Source organism: Chionomys nivalis, chromosome 19 (assembly GCF_950005125.1).
Source record: "Chionomys nivalis chromosome 19, mChiNiv1.1, whole genome shotgun sequence".
NCBI lineage: Eukaryota > Metazoa > Chordata > Mammalia > Rodentia > Cricetidae > Chionomys > Chionomys nivalis.
Window position 1 is genome coordinate 41,917,966 of NC_080104.1, and position 18,576 is coordinate 41,936,541.

At 51.2% G+C, this 18,576-nt stretch overlaps 1 protein-coding gene across 1 annotated transcript in view; it reads right to left on the reverse strand.

Annotated features, from left to right (window-relative positions):
• Adamts14 (ADAM metallopeptidase with thrombospondin type 1 motif 14) overlaps positions 1–16,868 on the reverse strand; it is a 66,278-nt gene extending 49,410 nt beyond the window's left edge. The window contains exons 1-2 of the mRNA XM_057751309.1: positions 16,787–16,868; positions 14,753–15,153 (exon numbers count right to left, since the gene is read on the reverse strand). Of these exons, the coding sequence (XP_057607292.1) occupies positions 14,753–15,153; positions 16,787–16,868 (483 nt within the window). The remainder of the gene's footprint in view (positions 1–14,752; positions 15,154–16,786) is intronic.
• Between the last annotated feature and the right edge of the window lie 1,708 nt (positions 16,869–18,576).

Consider the following 18,576-nt stretch of genomic DNA (forward strand, 5'->3'; position numbering starts at 1 on the left):
AGATTCTCAGAACCCACATAAAAGCTAGACACAGTAGCCCAGGCTACCCCCATAGTCTCAGCATGCCTGGGTGGGGGACTGGAAGCTGAGGCAGGAAGACCTCAGCCATCCTGGCATAAGCACCATGAACAAGAGATCCTGTTTAAATCAAGGTAGAAGATGACCAGACCCAAGCTTGTTGCTCTCTGATTGCATGCATGCTGTGGCATGTGAATGATTGCATGCATACGCTTGCACCACACACCCACAAGCAAGCACACACACACACACACACACACACACACACACACACACACCACATGCAATGTCAGCATTATCACTCCTTCAAAAGACTCAGCACCTACCACTTGCTCCGGGAAACAGGAAAATAAGGCTCAGCCTCTGGCTCTGGGAAGGAGCCAAGGATGAGGAACATCCAACCCTACACAGCACTAGGACAGGTGTGGTCCCAGGGGATGGGTGTGCACCCACTACCTAGTTACAAGAGCTAAAAACACAAACTGACACCCCTGCCCAAAGGGGTCTGTGTTGGCCCCATGGAAATACTAGCCAGAATAGGGACTAGAAGCAAGGGGTTCAAATGCCCTAGGCTTCCTGGCACCAGCTTCATTCTCTCCCATGTTGACAGCACACCTCCACTCTGCCGCCAGACAGTGCAATCTGAGGGAGAACCGTGGTGGCCGCAGCTGTCAATCAGGCACCTGGACACTGGCAGCCTGGGCTAGACCCCACGGCTTGATGAACGGAAATGAATGCATGAGAGGAAGGGAGAACGTGGTAGGGTGGTCGAAGAAAGCCACCCAAGATGGAAAGGGCATGTTAGGTGGACGGGGGCCTTGGGCAGCATGCAAAAGCAGGGACTGTGCCATGGATCAGAGAGGCATTGGGGGTCACAGGCAGAAGCTGAGCAACGACAAGAAATAATGGCTGTGGTGATTTGAAAGAGAATTGTCCCCAAAAGGAGCAATGCTAACAGGAGGTGTGGTCTTGCTGTAGTAGGTGTGGCCTTGCTGAAGGAAGTGCTTCACTGTGGGGGCAGGCTTTGAGGTCTCCTATGCTCAAGTTACAGTCTAGTGTCTCTTAGATCACTTCCTGTCGCCTGGAGTCAAGATGTAAGGACTCTTTGCTCCAGCCTGCATGCTGCCATGTCCCACCATGATGATAATGGACTAAATCTCTGAGATTGTAAACCACTCCATTCAGTGTTTTTCTTTATAAGAGTTGCTGTGGTCATGGTATCTCTTCACAGCAAGAGAAACCCTAACTAAGACAATGGCCAAACTCAAGAGCCTTTAACACTATAGATCTACAGGATCCCAGGGCACATGAAAGGTGCAAGGTTGAAGGGACAGCTGGCAGCCTCAAGCATAGGACATTCCCCAAAGTTATTCCAACTGGGCAGTCTTGACAGGGCTGGTGAGAAAGCTCAGCCCAGCCCACCATCACTTTCCATACTCCTTCCTATGTCCCATCTGCTAGAGAGGGGTTGTTCCTGGCCCCTGGGACAAGCAAAGAAACCATCCCTTTGCAGGTCTATCCAGGCCAAGATCCACACAACTAGGCTTGCTGGCTCAGGTCTCTGCCATTTCAGTCCTCATGCTTCTTGAAGCACACTAGCAGAACAGAATTCCCTAGACAGGTAGGCAGAAGACTCCACCCACCCCTCTCATGCCCTGGTCCTTCTTGCCCAGATCCTCTCTATTCTGGGACTTGTTTAATGAACTGCACAAAGCAGAGTTTTCAAACGTTGACACCTCCTGCCCAGCCCACACTTTTAAGCTTGAGATTGAGATTTCCTAAATTAATAACAAAACCAGCTAGGGGACCTCTAACTTACGCTTCAGTGTCCCCAGTGACAGAAACCCTCCTGTCTTGTGATGCAAGAGAATCTCTACAGGGGTGCCCCTAATGTATCAACTTGCCACAGCCTAGAGTCACCAAGAATGGTGTCTCAGCCAGTACTGTGTCTGCCTGCACACTGCCATGCTCCCCACTATAATGAAGATAGACTGAACATCTGAAATTCTCCGCAAGCCAGCCCAATGAAATGTTTTCCTTATAAGACTTGCCGTGGTCATGGTGTCTCTTCACAGCAACAGAAGCCCTAAGACAGCTGGGCTTGGAGACACACACCTTTAACTTTAATCCCAGCGCTCTGGAAGCAGAGGCAAGTGGATCTCTGAGTTCAAGGGCAGCCTTATCTACAAAGAAAGTTCCAGGATAGCTAGGGCTGTTACACAGAGAAACTACTTCTCAAAAAATAGGGGAAAAAAAAGTCCCCACATCATGTGTTTCTCATACCACTTGACCTTCACAGACCTGTGATAAAGGCACTAATACTAGACCCATTTCATAAGTAAGTTTTAGAGGGTCAGAAAGTCAAACACCTTGCCCAAGCCATGCAGCGAGGGGTAGCACTGAACAGAAGCCCAGGTCTCTATGCTCCATAACTGATGAACCATATAACCTTGGCTCATCTGGACTAGGATCCGCCCTGGGGGTCCTTTCCTAGTCCCACCTGAAGTTCTTGGCCTCTAGTGGAATCTGACTTTTAAGAACAAGAATGCTCAGTCTCACCTCTGGCCAGCTGTTCTCATGGACACCTCCCACCATGAGCGTGACAACAGAAGAGGACCAAAGCACGGGGCTCATAAAGGGAACAGTGCCCTCCCACTCCCCGGGTGACTTCCCATCTCTCAACCAGAAAGGACACTCAGCCCACACTAACCTGCCTACCACACCCCTCAGCTCTCTGACACCTCAAACTTCTCGGTCCTGTCTGCTTAGGCTCACGCCTTGACCCAGGGCAGAGCTGGAGAATGCCCCCCCACAAAAAAAAAAAACAAAAACAAATTTACTAACTATGGCAAAAGAGCTAGACCCAGCAACTAGGGACATACTTTGTGACTATGTATCTCATTGGTCCCCAGAAATCAAGAGCAAAGAACAGTCCAAAGATTGTTCTTATCCCATTTGGGGCATGATGCCTAGGCCTGGGCCAGATCTGGGCTCTCTCTGGGCCTCAGAGACCCTGCTCTTGGAGAGAGGATGAGGAGGCAAGCCCGGTCCTGGCCCCCAGCTCCAGTTATCCCTAACCTTCATGGAGACCTTTAGGGTATGACCCACCTGGGCAGTACAAACCCTGACCCTTCCCCACTAGCTTTTCTCGACTCCCTGACACACAGAGAGGCTTGGCACAAGTTCCCTTGAATCCCTGCCCTGGCCAGGAAGCCAGGCACCGCGCAAGGCCGACGGCCTGGCAAGCAGGGCCTCCTGGCTCCCTGCCTCCTCACTAAACCACCCCGGCTCTCAATTTATGCGACGTTTATATTTCTGAAAAGTGGTAGCTAATTTTAAAGCACTAAAATCAAATCAAATTTCTGGATAAAACATCAAGGAAAAGGGGGGGGGGAAGATTTGTGGAAGGGCTGGGAAACGAATGCCGGGCCTAGCTATTCCCACCCCGCTGCCTCTTCTTTCACAGACAGAAAGAAGTAGGAAATGCACACTACAACGGCTCCTCACACAACAAAAGCAAAACAAAGAACGAATCCTTGGTTACTTCTTAGAAAGCCAGATACCAGGTGGGCCCTCGGCCAGTCGCTCAGGATGGAAACCCTCAAGGGAAGGCCAGGCCACCCTAGCCTTGCACTGAACTCCCTTCAATGTGGCTGTTTCTGCAGTGTCCTTCCTGAGAGACATACGGCTAGTGGGGGCAGAGGTTCTTGTTGGATTTTTCCTATGTGCTGTGCAGTGACATACATCACTTCAATAGCAAAGGCAACGGCTTTCTCTCTGTCTACATCCAGAGGCCTCCAGGCCATATTGAGGTTCTCCCCAGTTGCCCTAGGCGGGGAAGAACTCACAATTTCAGTGGAATCCCAGGGCACCTGAAGAAGTGGTCACATGACAACTGAGGCAGGGAGCGGGGTTTAGATATCACCTTGTGTAAAGCCGGGCAGTGGTGGCACACGCCTCTAATCCCAGCACTCAGGGGAGGCAGAGGCAGGCAGATCTCTGTGAGTTCGAGGCCAGCCTGGTCTACATGAGTTCCAGGACAGCCAGAGCTGTTACACAGAGAAACCCTGTCGAAAGAAAGAAAGAAGGAAAGAAGGAAAGAAAGAAGGAAGAAAGGAAGGAAGGAAGGAAGAAAGGAGAGAGAGAGAGAGAGAGAGAGAGAGAGAGAGAGAGAGAGAGAGAAGAAAGAAAGAAAGAAAGAAAGAAAGAAAGAAAGAAAAGAGGGAGGGAGGGAGGGAGGGAGGGAGGGAGGGAGGGAGGAAGGAAGGAAGGAAGGAAGGAAGGAAGGAAGGAAGGAAGGAAGGAAGGAAGGAAGAGAAAACACTTCGTGACCTGCTATGGACCTAACTGAGCAAGTTTAGTTCATGACTGGTAATTGTCTACCATCAGGATAAAGTCCCAGATATTTCAGTAGATAACAAGCCAAATTATTTTGAAATTTGTTCATAAGTGTGAGTTTGCATGAATAAGCATGTTAACTCCAAAGATGCATATATGTACATGGAGATCTAGAGATAAGGGGACACTGAGACAGCAAACAAACCCCCAGGATGACCACAGGAAGGCTTGGGCTATGTGTTCTCAATGAAATGGAAATCCAAGCTTAGAAATAGGCCAGGCTCAACTCCTGCGAGCATGGCTGTCTCTTCGGCAACACTACACTCTCTTCTGCTAGACCAACACTCAAGCCCGTCCACAGATCTCCCCTCCCTACCCAGCTGCGGCTCCAGGCTCATAGGAAAGAGACATCTACACTTGTTGCCCCGTGTCTCACCATCTCCCTGTCTCTCTCTCCCCACTGCAAACGGGCTTCTGCAGTCACCACTCCCTGAAGGGTGCTCACCTAGGACTACATTGTGGCTAAAGTTGGCTAGCGCTTCTTTGCCCTGGCCTGGTCTCCTCTAAGCATAAGCTCTCCCTAAGCTTATCCCCGATCCTGGCTTGAAAGACCTCATGCAGGCATCTAATTCCTGATCATACCAGCCACCCCACCCTTCTCGAAACTCCGTGTGTGTGTGTGTGTGTGTGTGTGTGTGTGTGTGTGTATTCCTTTCATGTTTACCCAACAACCCCCTGGACAGAGAGCAAGCCAGATTTCCACGAGCCAGGCAAACTTCAGAGAACTCTAGGCTTGTGTCCAGACCTACTATCCCTCCCTTCTTTGACCCATCTATGGGGGAAAAAATCCAACGTAGGCTAAGACTCAAGACCTGCAACTCCTGGTATCCTAATCCTGCAGTCAGTTCAGTTGCATGCAGCATCCCAGGGTCCTTCAGGGCCCTGACCCTGAAAGGCCATGCTGGACTATTGTCTCTGAGATATGGCATGAGAGAAGTGCCATCCATCTGCCACCTTAGTGTGGGGTTCCCGTCAGGGCTTCTCTATTCCCCGGGCATGATGGAGACCAGTCAAGGAAAAAAAAAAAGACAAGCCTCTACTGGTCTTAACGAACTCATATCTGGATGACACAACTTGAAAATTAAGGCAAACAACCCAATTTAAAAATAGGCAAAGGATCTGAGTAGCCATCTCTCCAAGGAATATATTTAAATGGCCAATGAAAAGGTGCTTGGTGTCATTAGTCAGCGGGGGAACTCAAATCCAAGCCACAATGAAATGCTGCTTCACACCCACCAGGCTGGCTAGAATCAAAGTAAGATAATAACAAGTGTTGACAAGAACGAGGAGACACTGGAGCCGTTACACACTGCTGATGGGAATGTAAAATGTACAGCCACTTGAAAGCAGTCTGGCAGCTCCTTATACAATTAAACAGCTTTAATACAACTTCCAGAAAATCCCCTCCTGAGTAGAGACCCAAGACAAACAAAAACACGTCCACACAAAAAAACTTGCCCACAGACTGTTGACATTTATTGTCAGCTTGGTTGGATCCAGAACCACCTAGGAGACACACTTCTTGACTGGTTTGGGAAGGCATTTCCAGATAGGTTTAACGGAGGGAGACCCACCCTGAATGTGGGCAGCAGCATCCCACGGCCCCAATAAAAAGGAAAAATGGGGAGAGCAAGCTGAGTGGCGGCCTTCACATCTCTCTGCTGTCTGAACAAAGGTGCAGTGTGGCCAGCCGCCTCACACGCCCGCCGCCTGTCTCTCCACCACGACAGGCTGTACCTCTTGTTAAACCCTGCCAGACATTTCATCATAGCAACCAGAAGAGCACCGAACACCAGCACTTACAGAAGCATTGTTCATAGCCATCAAAAAGGGCAAGTTGTCCAGACGCCTACCGTCAACATGACATATCTGTGCAATAGAGCTGGCCATAAAAATGAATGAAGTCCCGATGCATGCTACAGAGCAGATGAGCCTGAAAACGCTGGGCCTAGTGAAAGACAACAGATACAAAAGGTGACAAAGTCTAGGAGCACCTCTACAGGAAAGGAAACAGGCAATGTGTGGAGAGAGTCGGTGAGTGCTGCAGGGAGAAGGAATCTGACCAGGGGTAAGAGGTACGGGGCACCCCCTTCTCTATGGGCCGGCGAAAACTTTGTGTTGGCTATGGAGACAGTGGCGCATCCCTGTCTAAAGAAAACCCCCTGAAAGCCCGGTGTAGTGGTGCACTTCAACCCAGCACTCAGGAAGCAGAGGCAAGCTAATCTCTAAATTTGAGGCCAGCCTGGTCTACAGAGCGAGTTCCAGGGCAGCTAGGACTACACAGAAAAACGCTGTCTTAAAAATAAATAAATAAATAAATAAATAAGAAAGAAAAGAAAAAATCAAATTCACTGAATTGTGGGTAAACTGCAGGGCGTATGAGTCACATCTCAGTAAGGCAGCTGCGGACTCGAGGAGACTAGAACACAAGAGGAGACACACGCACAGCACCCAAGCTGCCTGCTTCCTCAGAAGTGTGAGTCAGCATGGCTCAGACGAAAGCCCAGGGATGCTGCAAACTCAAACCTGATGTGAGGCCCCGACTGCGGGCGATCTGCTAGAGGCAAGGGCAGCCAAGGCCTCGGCCTGAGCCCAGGAAAGTCTGCAGGCTGATTCAGACTGAATTGCAGCCTTGACAACAGGCAGAAGCATGGAGCCCTTACAAGATGGGGCTGAAAAAGTCAGACTTGTCCTCAATGGGTATGCTCTACTGTCCCCCCAGCCAGCAACATGAGGACTCCCAGGATAGGACAAGGGCTGGTAGGAACATCAGGAATCCAGAGTCCACCAGTTGGGGCTGTTGCCTGGCATGGGATGGCCACTGAGTCTGTTTCCAGGGTTGTGACCTCTGCAGGCTCTGGGAGGGGTTAAACCTAGCTCATCTGTAGCAATATCGTGGGTAATATGGGGAAATGCAGAGACCCTAAGTTCAATGAATTGTCATTCAAATCTTGGCTCTGCTTTTCATCCAGGTGATCTTGGACAAGGTGACATTCTGTGCATGTATCTGGTAAAGAGGTAATTACATATGACATAACATTTCTGCCTTCCAGTGACAGATGTGGAGAATCTATATTCTGTTGTGGTTGTCCTTAACATCACTCAAAACTATGTTTTAGAGCAATGGTTCTCAACCTCCTAGTGCTGTGACCCTTTAATATAGTCCTACATTTCGTAATGACCCCCAACCATAAAATTATTTTCATTGCTATTTCATAACTGTAATCTGCTACTGTTGTGAACTGCAATGTGAATATCTGTGTTTTCTGATGGCCATAAGTGATCCCTGTAAAAGGGTCCTTTGACCCCCAAAGAGCCACAAGCCACAGGTTGAGAATCAATGTTTTAGAGCCTGGGGGCTCAGAAAGGGGATGGTGGGCCCAGAGATGGGAGCCCAATTCTTGAACCCCAGAAAGGTTTGTCTCTGACTCCTGGCTCTGCCACAGCCTGGCTTTTACCCACTCAGATCCTCTACCTGGAAATGGGAAGACATTCCCAAGAACTGGGGGAGGGCACATCCCACAGGTAGGAAAAGTCCCTAACAAGAATAAGAGGCTGGAAGAGGGGTAACTTTAACCAGATGTGCTTTCTTTCTATTTAAAATGCTGTGTTGTCTGACTGGTTTATGGCTTACTTCTCTAAGGCAAAGGAACTCTATAACTACCCTCCCCTAAAGCAGTTTCAAAGAGGAGACTGTGGTCATCAGCTTTTCGTGGCTGTGACAAAATGTCTGAGAAAATCAAGTTTAAAAGAAGGAAAAGTACATTGGAACATGGTTCTAATCCATGGTGGTTCAGAGTCTGTGGTGGCACTGTGCAGCATGGCAGAGGACATGGGGTACAGCAAAGGTGCTTATGTCATGGTGCCAGGAAGCAGTTGGGGTCTCCATATGCCTGTCCTTCAAGAGTTCGCCTTCAATGACCTAACTTCCATTAGTCTCTACCTCCCAAAGATCCTCTACCTCCCAGCAGCAGCTCAAGTTGGTGACCAGACCTTAACACTAGAGCATCTGGGGGAACATTCTAAATTCTGACCACAGTACCACTACAATGGACTCCTCCTTCTCTCCTGCCAAGTGGTGGTGAGGATCCATGGGGAATTGGCACATCTGAGACCCCATTCGTGCTAAGTGGCACGGGTCTTTTGCAAGCCTCGATTTCTACATCTGAAACCAAAGGGTTGGGGGTGGGGGATAAAATGAGGGAGGGACAGGAGAATGCCTCCCGAGGTCTGACGCCAGCAGGGTGGGGTTTCCTGTCTTCCTTCCTGATCCCCCATGATCTGACCCTCACTTCTCTGTCAAATAATGGCTATGACAACCGTTCTCCCGCCTGGACGCTCAATTTCAATCATCTGAGGAATTTGCAGATCTATTGTCACCCAGGCCATGCCTGGGACCCGTGACATCATAGCTCAGTTGGAGAGGCCTGGACATCAGTATGCCCTCAGAGTTACCCAGGTGGATTTACACACACAGTCAGGACCGAGAACCACACACCTGAACTGAAAAGCTTCCAGTCCATGAAATGGTTCTCAAAGCGATGACTAAGTGCTTCCAGGTCGTCGTCATCAGATGGGTGGGTCAGCATGGGGGTAGTCAGAAGAAATGCAAAAAGCGAGCAGGAAAAAGAAAGCCCAGCGAACCATCTGTGCATGCCCCGAGTGGGGTTAGGCCAAGCCAGGGTGGTTCTGCATGCCTCTGCCATTGGGAGCATCCCCACCCCATCTCAGGACCTCACTACCTCCTCCCCACAAAGCCAACACCTCTGAGAGAAAAGTCACTGCCCAAGCAGGACAGTGGTGGTGCACGCTTTTAATCCTATCACTGGGGAGGCAGAGGCAGGTGGATCTCTGTGAGTTTAAGGCCAGACTAGTCTAGAGAGCGAGTTCCAGGACGAGTTCCAGGACAGCCAAGGCTACACAGGAAAACCCTGTCTTGAAAATCCAAAAAGGGGGGGAAAAACTAAGACTGTCTTAAAGACAAGGAGGGTCTTGAAGTCCAGGAAATGGTTGAAGGGTTATGACCTGCAGATGGCCAACGGCAAGTCAGTGGCTACCCAAGGTGAGGAAGATCACAGTGCAAATATGTTCATGCCCCTCTGTGGTTTTGATGGTGATGACGATAATGATGACAATGACATAGGTGGTGACAATGAACTGTCCTCTATTGCCAACCAGAACTCAGTTGGCTAGTAACATTAACAGCTTGGTAAATACATTTAAAGGAGGGATGGCTATTTTATTTCCATGCATGCCAGCTCCAGAAGGAGGGATCCTGGTGTGAGTGGCAGGGTAGGGTTAACACCTACAGGTGTCTTGAGCCTCCCCTTCCTCCGCAAACTATGTCCTGGAGGCCATCCAGAGTCAGAGCATTTCTCCCTGGGGGCCGAAGCCACCATGTTTCCGTTTCCCTATGCCCAGAAGCCACACAGCTCCAAGGCTCCCCCATCCCACTCCATCCTTGCCACAGCCCACCATGATCGGACTGGGAGCTCTGCCTGGCCCCTTGCTTGGCTCCCAGTCTTGGCAGCAACTGTGGCTTCAGGACGAGGAGACAGGAAGCAGGCCTTCAGTGCCAGAAGGCAACGTGGCTGCCAAGCCTTGAACTGAGGAACAGCTCCCTGTACGGAGGCCCTGCTGTCTGCTCCCTGTGGGCTCAGATGCCAACCAGAACACTTGGGGCAGCTCCAGCAAAAGGGTACAGACAGCCCCCCAGCAGGGGAGAACCAGCCAAGGAAGAGCCCAGAAGTCCTGCTGTGGCTCTAAGCTATATCTCTCCCACATTAGATAACAAGTATAAACGTCTATCTCAGACTCTGACACAGGGTCAGTCTGTGGCAAGTGATGGATGAGCTCTTGTGGCAGCCTAGCAGAAGGGTCCTGTGCAAGGCAGGAGAGTAGGGAGATGGGTATACCAGACACCCAAATCCCATGTCAACAGGCTCCAGCCCCAGTGGCCCTGATAACACACTGACCCTCTGGGAACCCCCAGTTCCCTCTACCGAGGTGCAAGAGCAAATGAAATACAAATAAATTCTCCTTGGGGACTGCACCGCTAGAATGTTTCATATCGCCAGGCTTTTGACACCTCCCCTGTGTGACTCTCAGTTACCAGCAGTACAAATGTTTGTGCTGCAGCCGTAAGGCCGCTCACCTGCAGCGTCATCCATCCATCCATTCATTCATTCATTCATTCACTCATCCATCCATCCATCCATCCATCCATCCATCCATCCATCCATCCATCCATCCATCCATTAGTTCACTTCTTAACCATTCATCAGGGAGGGGCCATTCTAAATACTCTCAATACAAAAAAAAAAAAAATGTGTCCCTATGACCCAGGGAAATGGTCCAGTGGGTGAGAGCACTCGCACAAATGAGGACCTAGCATCAGATCCTCAATATGTATGTAAAGAGCTAAGGGCAGTGTGCTAGGGAGGCAGAGACAGGGGGATTGCTGGCCAGCCAGTCAGCCTGGCTGAAAACAGTAAGCTCTGGCCAGATTCAGTGAGAAGTTGTGTCTCAAACAAATAATTGATAAAGGAAGCCATCTGACATCTTCCTCCCATTTCTATTTCTCTCTCTCTCTCTCTCTCTCTCATTCATACACACACACACACCCCTCAACTTTGCATTGAACTACCACTTTACTGAGATGGAGACAGACAACAAACACATCTATAGAACAATAGCATCCCAAAGAGGACCATGGTAAATGATATAAAGCAATTATAAAGGCCCCTGGGACTAGGATTTTATTTGTGGCACGGCAAACTGAAGCTGGGGCCTTGCGGGTGCTAGCATGCTGTCACCGAGCTACATCTCTAGCCCTCTTATGATTTGTTTAAATTCTGGGACAGGATCTCACTAAGTAACCCAGGCTGGCCTTGAACTCGGGCAGGCTTTCGTTTCTTCTTAAATAAGACAGAGCCTCGTGCTGTAGCTCACGTAGCCTGAAACGCTCTATATAGCCCAGGCTGGCACCAAACTTGCAGCAATTCTCTTGGCTGAGCCTCCCGGGTAGCTGGTTACAGGCATATGCCACCAAGCCCGAGGAGGTTGGACTGTGGCCATTAGTTTTGACACTAGAGAGATGACTCTGTGGTTGAGAGCTCTTTGTGGAGGAGCTGGGTTCAGTTCCTAGCCCCCATATGGTTGTCCACAAGCAGCTGTAACTCCAATTACTAGGAATCAGACACCTTACCTTCTTCTGACCTCCTAGGGCACGCATATGGGCACAGACATACATGGAGACAGAACACTCGTACACATAAAATTAAATAATAATAACCATCTACTTTCCCACAACGTGGCCATGGTTAAGGGGCCAGCAGGAACTGTGGGGACAGTAACCCCACATCTCCAGGCCAGGAGCCTTCTGGGAGCAGTTTGTGTCCTGACGGATGCTCTCACCTACAGACCTCCCTCTTAAGCCAGCCTATCTAAGTGCCTGCCGCCACGTCACTGAAAGCTAAGCAGACCACAAAGCTTGCCATGTTCTATGACATGCAGTGAGTTATTTCATAGCAGCCCACGATGAGATCTGAAAATGGATAGAGGACAAACCACATGATTTGAGGCTAGGAAACCAGAAAGTTTCATTGGATCTAAAGCCCCCATATAACATTGGGGCCATTGATGTGTCATTTTTCTTAGTTGGACTTCAAGTTCTAAGGAAGATAATGCTATATAGAAGGCGGGCAAGTTAGTTCTTGGATCAGGAGCCTTAAAAACACCTCATTTAGCACCCTGCCGATCCCAGGAGTCCCCGGAACAGCCCTGTGGCTTTCAGTATCCAGGATCCTGAAGCTGTTGCTATGACTACCATCTCACTGGCCATCACTGGCCTTGAATCACGACCCCTGTGAACTCTATCCTTTTCCATTGAGTCAGGAGAGGCTGAGGGATGGTGGGAGGTGCCTTGGCAATCCTACCCCCCCCTGAGAAGGCATTCACTTGCTTGTATGTACCCTGGGTCTCTTCCCATCACTGGGGTTTGCTTTCTTAGCTAGGAAATAAAGAGGGAGACTGAGCCCCAAGAGCCTCTTCCAGACATAGTTTCTTCAAGGACGGGAAGGGGCTGTTCTGAGCTGAGACCAACTACAGAAATTTTTGTGCTAGGGTCATCTTCAGACACATGGGTAGCTGACCTGCCAGGGATGAGATGCCATGTGGACAATGGTGATGGGTTCAGGTTTTTCAAGGCAGGGAAAGGCCTATGTGCTGTTTCTAACAGCGTGCCAGGGACCTGGCAGGACCTTCAAAACTTTCCATTTCAGAGCTGGGAGAGCTCCTGCAGGCACTCACTGAGAGCCCACCCAGGTCTCTCCCATGGAGACCAGGAGGTCCACCAGCCCCAGCCACCCTTCCCTCCAGCCACAGCCTGGAGATACAGCTAAGGAAGAAAAATGGAAGAAAAATCAACGTTTTTTGCCCAGCAAGTCCCTAACCAAAGACTAAGCCAGCTCCCAGGCCCATTGCAGCCCCGTTTTAAGGTAAAAGGACTCTAGTTCAGATGTGGCTGGGACCTAGGGGTGGGAGAAAAAGGAGAACTGGATTCTGCCTTCAGGGCCCCTCCCCAACTCCACCCTATGCCACTAAAAATGTAGCATAGTGGGAAAACAGAACCAGATGTGACAAATCTTACACATGTGGCCACTTCCGCACCAGACCTTGACTCTGAGAGACACTGAAGACAGACAGTGTAGCTGCCTCCCTTAGAAGCCCAGCACAGGGCCTTGAGGACCAGGACCCGGGGAGACAGGCTCAGCTGATAGTCTGGATTCTGGGTAGACCCAGTGAGGAGATAGCCCTAACCAAGAAGCAGAGATCCCATTCTGAATCCTAGAGCTCCTCCAGCACCCACAAAAAATTGGCCTCTACCAGAACCCTATGTTCCTCCAGACACAGAGCATCAGTAGCCATGATGAGAAACCCTTTGGGTCACTTGATGTCACCTGGACACAGTCCCAATCTTGATCCTTGGACCTGAAAGTATACCAGCCTATCAGCTCCTGAGGTAACCCTTGCCAGGAGGTGAACTGGGCTTTCTACAACCCTTGTTTGCTACCAAAACACTCTCAGGCCTTCCTGAGTCCGTCCTTCACTCTGCCGTCAAGAGCCCACACATGCGTCCCTATTGATGATGTTTGGGCAGTTCTAAGGCAATGGCACCTCCTCCCCTAAGCCTGTCTAAGCAGGGGCTCCACCCTTATTTGACCTGTGACCTGCACCCGAAGCAGTGACCCTCATCGCCCACTCTACCATCCAACCCAGTGAGCACCTAGGATAGAACATATCGTGCACGGCAGTTAATTCCTGCCTATCACCGGGGATGAACACAGCTAATAAATAGAGGCAATAAAAACAATTAAGTGTAAATTCTAGAGATGGGGAACAACTTATCCAAGGTGACATAGCTGAGGGAGGCATTTACACAGAGGCCACGGCAGTCAGCAACACCATCCTAGGCATGTTAAACTCCAGGCCCACCCATCCACCAGCCCTGGCCACCAAGCACAAGTGTCGTCAAGGGCACTGCACCCTGTGGCCCTGTAAGGTACATCTCACTAGTAGTCAGAGTCACATGGCCCTGGTCCCTGCAGCATCTAGCAGTCAGCCATTTGTCAGCAGATGAGTGAACTGGTTCAACAACAAGGACAGCTCCTGAGGAGGTCTGAATAGTTTTGCTCACCCCCTTTATACCTTAGTTTAGGCCCAAGATACGTAGACGAAGCATCTTCCCATGCCTCGATCCAGGTGTGCATGCAGACAGACTCAGGGGAAGAAGCACAGAAAGGATAGCTCGTCCAGATCCGCATAGGTTTTGAGTACAGCCACCAGCACACCCGACAACAGTGGTTCTCAATCTTCCTACTGCTGGGACCCTTTAATATAGCTATGAACATTGTGGTGGCCCCCCAAGCATAAAATTATCTTCATCACTACTTCATAACTGTGATTTTGCTACTGTTATGAATCATACTGTAAATATCTGATAGGCAGATAGCCTTAGGTGACCCCTGTAAAAGGGCCATTTGACCCTCAAAGGTGTCATGACGCACAGGTTGAGAACCACTGACCTAGGCTATGACTTCCTCAGCCCTGTTTCAGTCTGGGCCCAGAGGTCCCTGCAAGTAGCTTATTGGTGGTTTCCTGTTGAATAAAAGCATTAAAAGGTACTATCCCACTACGGCTACCTCACACCAACAGAGCATGGCAGCCAGTAAGGGCTTGGTGGTGGCACTGTGTACCATGTCCTTGGGAATGGGTAGGGGGTGGCGGCTGTGAAAGGAACTCGGTGCTCAGTAGGAGGGAAAGTCTTGTCCCTTACCAATCCATCACAGTTGCTGATGGCAACAGCTGCCCCAGGCATTCCAGTGACACCTCCAGTGTACACACACTCCTGCTGCAAGGGCTGTCGGAAGAGCTCCCGGAAGTCCTCGTGCCACTCCACAGGGGCGCCTGGTGCCACCAACCTCCGGTTGGGCTGCAGGCGCAAGTGAAGCAGCTTCCCAAAGACAGTCACGTTGAAGTAGAGAAAGTGGTGCCTTGGACCACCTGGCCTCAGAGTCTCTCTTTCCAGTCTTGGGGGGCTGCGAGCCACCCGGAGGTGACTATGCGAAGTGGCTGCTATGGGGGCTGAAACCACATGGGACAAGAAACGTCCCCGAAAATCCGTGCTACAGGGCACAGTCACGATGTAGTCACGGAGTTTCCCAGAGAGGTGCAGGTCTGTCGGAGGTAAACACAGAGTCACTTCATGGTACGCTGTACAAAGGTAAGAGGAATCTGGGAATCCCCTTTGGGGAGGGGGAGATGGACAGGCAGCCCTGAGCCATCACCTATCACAGAGCCCTGAGCCCAAATTCATTCATTTTTCTCCCCATTACTTCCTGAGCCTGTACAGTCACCCGGAACTTGGCTGAATGACATTCAGGTAGACATAAATTTGTGAACGTACATTCTGTAGCTGTCCGGTCTTTTTTTTTATATTTAGCAGAAGTAAACAAATGATGTCAAACAGAGTCCCATCACCATAGCAACAAGCCTTCCAACTTTGAGCACTGCTTAGAAAGGGCTGAAATTCCAGACCTGCCTCGACTCCCCCAATGTACTGAAGTCACCAGCCTGGGGTAGGGACCTCGCCACGCTTCCAAGAATGCCGCTGCCAAAACAAACACACCTAGAAACCCAGGGGATCCGGGCCCTTGACACAGATAAAGGAGGGGCTGGAGACGGGAGTGAGGGAACACGCCATTATATATTTTTCCGAGGTTAGAAAGGAAACATTTTTAAAAGCAGCGAAGTGGCTGGGAGACTTCTGCACTGCCCAGCCCCAAGCAGGATAAATATAGAGCTTCAAAAATAAAAAGAGCCACGGGGGGTGACCTGCCCATTTGGGCTGACTGAAGTGTGAGGTCATGGCCCTGCGCTGTAGGCCATTTGCCAGTCAGTGGGCCCCATCCTCATGCAGTCCTCTCTGTGTGCACAGCCAGGCAGGAATGACAGCTCACTGGCTCCCAGGCCTGGTGATTCATGGACACAAGTTGGAAGGAATTTCCACTTCTCCATAGTCCTATCCCTCGCCTCCCCAGCTAACAGCACTGATAAAACACACAGAGAAGGATGCTCCTTTAAGATCCCCCCGGGGGCCATTGCAAATGGGGGGGTGTCCCTTTATCTTTTCCCTGTGACAGGCAAAGGAACCCAAGACTGTGTAAAAGGGGTCCCACTTGCGCACATGAACCTTCCCTAGAAATGACAGAGCCTTTCTGTATGCCCCCAAAGCACCCAAAGGGTACCTATGCTGTAAGATGTATGTGATATGTCTCTGGTCTATGCCTGGGAGACAACCTATGGTATCTGAGGATGCTATGTTGTGGGCTTGGAGGGGAATAGGGGAAGAGCCTTTTTTTTCTGATCAGAAGCAATAGTACCCACAGTTTTCTGCTGTGGGAAGCAATCACCTGCTAGCCTGATTCCGTGTGGGACAACCAGGCATGCACACTCAGACACGCACGTGCACACAATTCCACAAGTGCCACAAGTGCCACCCAAGTTGGAGACAAGGCATTAAAGATCAAGAGAAGTGGGGGAAGGGAGGGGGAGGGGTAGCTCACTGCGACTTTTTCTCAGGGGCAGAGACGGCGTGTTCCCAAACCCCTCCTGCAGGTCACTTCGCCAGTGACAGAATGGGGCAGAAATGGCTAAAAGCAGCCAAAACGAAGCAACTCAGCCTGAACCAAGTACACACCGCCTTCCACCCGCCTCGAACCCTGCTAGGCTGGCTCCTGCATCCTGGGGCCACTCGGACCCCTAGAACCCCAAAGACCCCCACGTCCCCGCGCTACCCGCACGCACGCACCTGGGGTCTGACTGCCCACGGCCGCGCAGAGCGTGCAGTACCAGGGCAGCAGGCAGGGCAGCAGCGCGCAGAGCCGAGCCATGTGGCCGCGCGAGGACGGGAACGGGCAGGCGCCCGAGTGCCCGGTCTGCCAGATCGCAGAGCAGCCCGGCAGCCTCCGCCTTCTGCCGGCCCGCTCCCGGCCCCCAAGGCAGGGCGCCCGCACTGGTAGCTCCAGCTGCAGCTGCTCTGTCCGGCTGCGCTGTCCCGAGCCGCCCGGACTCGGCGAGACCGGCTAGGGGCGCGGGGCGGGTACACGGGCAGGGCGGGCCGCGCGGCTCGGGCGGGGGGCGCGGGCGCTGGGGGCGGGGGCGGGCCTGGCGAGCCACGGCGTGCGGCCCGAATCGGAAGTGCCACGCGGAGCCCGCGCGCGGGGGCTCCTGGCGCACGGGGCGATCGTCCCTTCAGACGCCAGAGCTTTCCGGAGCCACGGCCTGAACAGCTTCCCAGGACCGCTCCGCCCCCTTTGCAGGCTCTGTGACTACTCCGGAGCCATCGCTCTTAGGGGTGTCCCACAGCATTTTGAGGATGAGGATGGGGAGTTTCCTCCACCTCCCGGGTTGCCCTACTAGTTCCTGACCCCTTCGATCTTCCCACTTTGCAGATGACAACGCCACGAACCCTAGGGTACTTCTGCCGTCCTATGTCCTAATCAAGAGCAGGGCGCAGGAAGGTGAAGAGAGGGGCCCTGTAGGGTCACTCAGCCCAACTGCCCAGATGAAAAATCCCAACTCTGAGCCTGTTTCCTCATCTGTGGCATAGCTGTTAACCACAGGACACAAAAGACACACAATAAACGATGAACGCCCAGTATGTCCACCCCTCACTCTGTAGCCTGCAGTGCAGAAAAACAGGCACAGCAGATGCTGGCTTGACGACTTGTTGAGACCAGTTCCACAGTCAGGGCCCACAGCCCATCAGAAAACCCCGTGTTCTTGTTCCACTTTACAAGTATGTTCTTAATGATTTGAAATTAGACTATACTTCAAAGTACTCACAGGTGGAGACTTAGAGGAAGGAGGATCCGCTTGGCCTAGCTATTTTCATTGTTTTGTTGTTTGTGTTTAACTGTGCCTACGGCTTTGAAATGACACTGAGGTCTGGGGAGGCCAGCTCATTTCTGAAGTCAGCTCAGAGAGCACATGCCCATTATATTCCAAATGACATCGAAGCACTCAGTTATAAATGGCATAAACCACCAGTGAGGTCAAGACAGGGCAGAGGGGGCTAAGTGTGAAGTTGATGTGGGCAGGAAGTGGGCCAGGGTCGAAGGAGGGTCAAGGAGATGAGCAGGCTATGGGCTGCAAAGGTTCAGCTTCAGAACACTGCAAACCTACTAAATGATTCTAAGATAACGGCTTGCCTGCCCCGGGCCTCAGTCTTCCAGGCAGTGAAGTGGGAACAGGTGTGGCAAAGTGATGTAAGGATAGCTCCCTTACTCCCTACGGGAAAAGCCATCCCAGAGAAGATTCCTCTAGAAAGCTCAAGCACCCTGGCCCCACTCCTTCTCCTTCTCCTCCTTCCTGCCCCCAGCAGAGCAAAGTCAAGAGGCACAGACTGCAGCTGCAGCCCCAGAGGCTGAGTCATGAGCTGTGGGCTGGGCCTTCCCTGGAGCCAGCCTTGGCAAAGGGAAATCAAAACCTCATCCTATTTCTCTAGCCCACCCCCTTTCCCTAAGGCTACAATGGTTGCTTGTGTTGGCCAAGGATTATGTGTCCAGGCCCTTTTCCACTGAGAAAGGCTTTGTTAGG